At 39.0% G+C, this 2531-nt stretch overlaps 1 protein-coding gene across 1 annotated transcript; it reads left to right on the top strand.

The window, feature by feature from the left end:
• The first annotated feature begins 710 nt into the window (after nucleotides 1-710).
• Nucleotides 711-1843, top strand: LOC141285471 (claudin-4-like). Its single transcript, XM_073818479.1, has one exon. The coding sequence runs from the start codon at nucleotides 794-796 to the stop codon at nucleotides 1424-1426; it is 633 nt and encodes a 210-aa protein (XP_073674580.1). The 5' UTR covers nucleotides 711-793; the 3' UTR covers nucleotides 1427-1843.
• The last annotated feature ends 688 nt before the right edge of the window (nucleotides 1844-2531 follow it).

Here is a 2531-nt window from a genome sequence, read left to right as displayed (position 1 = left end):
TAACCTAAAAAGAAAGATAACCAAAAACGGAAGGAAGTAGAAGAAGACTAAAAACCTGGCTTAGCTTTCAGCTGAAATTGCATTTAGTTGTGTTTGGAATAATCATTAAAATGAATAGTGTTTTTCCAGTTGTGGAGTATGAATGACAAAAGCGTTTGTGGATGAAAAATGTGGTCATTGCATGCATTTTGTCTGAAAGCAATGAAAACATGATTCACAGTAGGTTCCGCATAGACTTCTGTATCACTGAATGTGTGAACAGTTTTGGAAATGTGGCTTCAGTATTGAACAATGCTTGTTAGCAACTGAACTACTAACTCTAAACCTATCATAACAGTCTACTAATACTTCTTTGTTGCAAAGTTACTTAACTGTAGCGGACTATTAAAATAAAGTGTAACAAATATTTTTATTAACCTCTGGAATGAAAGGCATTTCCTTCCAAACCAATACACAACTTCAATATAGTACATGTATGTTTGATATAGGATAAGTCATGAATAACATGTCTGTATGGGAACAATCCCAAATCCAGGAAACAAATAGTTTCAAGGACTTTTATTGTCTCAGTAATGCTCTGAAGCTTGTCAGTACGGCACATTTAACAGCTCCCTTTTCATGACTCATCGTTTGAGGAAAGAGAGGGATTTGTTATGAAACCATGGCAAAAACACAAAGGGATCCTCCACGTTTCAACCGCAGTGTGTCTCTCCACCCACAGCTGGAATGCAGTAAAGTGAGTCTCCATGCTGTGAGAAATAGTTCAGCTCGGCGCTGCTGAATAAACACAGACATGAATATTAGGATAGAGTTTGCTATTTTGGGGCTGGCCGGTACGGGCTGGTTCTGCTCTATCCTTACAAAATTTCTACCCATGTGGAACGTAACCGGAGAGGTGGAAAACATCACAACAAGACTTCCATTGTACTGGGATGGAGTTTGGCTGAACTGGCAACACCACACCACCGGCAGACTTCACTGCAACTTCTATCAGTCTCTGCTGAATCTAACCGAGCACTTTAACACCTGGAAAATCCTCGTCATCACGTCAATAGTATTGGGAGCTCTTGCCATTGCAGTTTACCCTATCGGCTGGATACGGTATCCTAAGAACATAGCCTTTAAAATAGCCTCCGGGCCCATGTTTGTTGTGAGTGGACTGGTTTTACTGGTGGTGATTTCCTGGACTACACATTTAACCTCTTCGAAAGCCAACGCCGTATTGACTCGGGACTTCGGACCAGCGATCTACACTGGCTGGATAGGCACAGTGCTGCTTGTGGTGGGTGGTGTAGTACTTACCATTATTTGCATTTTAGCAGTCCAGGAGCAAAAACGGAATCCAAGTCTGCCGCAAACTTCAGAGCCAGGGGTTCAAGTTCCACTCCGGACTGTAGAAAGCGCTACATTTTCACAATACCCCTAACTGGATAGACTGTGAGTCTATGGCTGTTGTTGCCTCTACTGTAGGAATCAATGAGACGTTTTAGAAGATCTAGTGGTCATGTTACATTTTGAGTATTGCTCTGGTTGCTTGATTGTCAAACATACATTTGTTTTTGGCTTCAGTTTCATTTCCTTGAACTCTTTATTTGTGTGTTATTTACTATTTGCTTAGTTCTCACATGCTAATTTGTTTACATTGTTTCTGATGAAGCTCATCATCGGTGTCTTCTTTAGATCCTCGCGTATTTATTCCCTCAGTTTTCTCAGTTCCGGGTCCGGTATTGACTTAACCATTGTGTTATGTTTACAGAGCTGGCTTGTTTACCTTCTGTAAGATCCCAAGTTGTGATCTTTGATATTTTGCTTAAATAAAGAAAAGTTAAGCTGCATGTAGATCCAAGCCTCACCTAAAGTCCTGTTCTGAATCAAATTATTCACGATACACGCATTGAAGTTCCATTATGAATCGAATGATTTTCGATACACACACTGAAGTCCTGTTCTGAATCAAATAATTCACAATACATGCTTTAAAGTCCTGTTCTGAATCAAATGATTTGCAATGCATGCATTTAAGTCCCGTTCTGAATCAAATGATTCACGCATTGAACTTTCGTTTTGAATCAAATGATTCGGGATACGCGCATTGAAGTCCTGTTTTGAATCAAATGATTGACAATACGTGCTTGAATTGTGATTAGCGCACTGAAGTCCTGTTTTGAATCACAATGATTCACGTTTCGAAACAGTGAATCATTTTGCGATGCAGGGGTTTACTGATTCGGAGTTTCAAAAAAGCTCTGTTGATACTTTGCTCACTCCATATATAAGGTTTGAAATAAAATCATTGCAATTATTAGGCCTACCTTACAATGTTAGACAGTTTCCTTCATAAAAACATTTCATGAGGTGAAACTCATTATCTAGTTCTTGCCTTAAAAAAACAGGTATATAATGTGCGTTGTTATCAGATTACACTAACAGTTTTGTCAACCTCTGCCTATGGACAGACAAAAAAAGTTTTCAAAAGCATCCCCCCTCTGTTTTTTATTTTATTTTATTTTTTTAACAAATAGTACCCTGAA

This window comes from Garra rufa, chromosome 14, assembly GCF_049309525.1.
Source record: "Garra rufa chromosome 14, GarRuf1.0, whole genome shotgun sequence".
Classification (NCBI taxonomy): Eukaryota; Metazoa; Chordata; class Actinopteri; order Cypriniformes; family Cyprinidae; genus Garra; species Garra rufa.
The sequence above is the reverse complement of the archived record's forward strand: the minus strand, read 5'-3'. Positions and strand labels throughout refer to the sequence as shown.

Coding starts and splice junctions, on each gene's coding strand:
- LOC141285471 (XM_073818479.1), top strand. CDS start 794: ATGAATATTAGGATAGAGTTTGCTATTTTGGGGCTGGCCGGTACGGGC.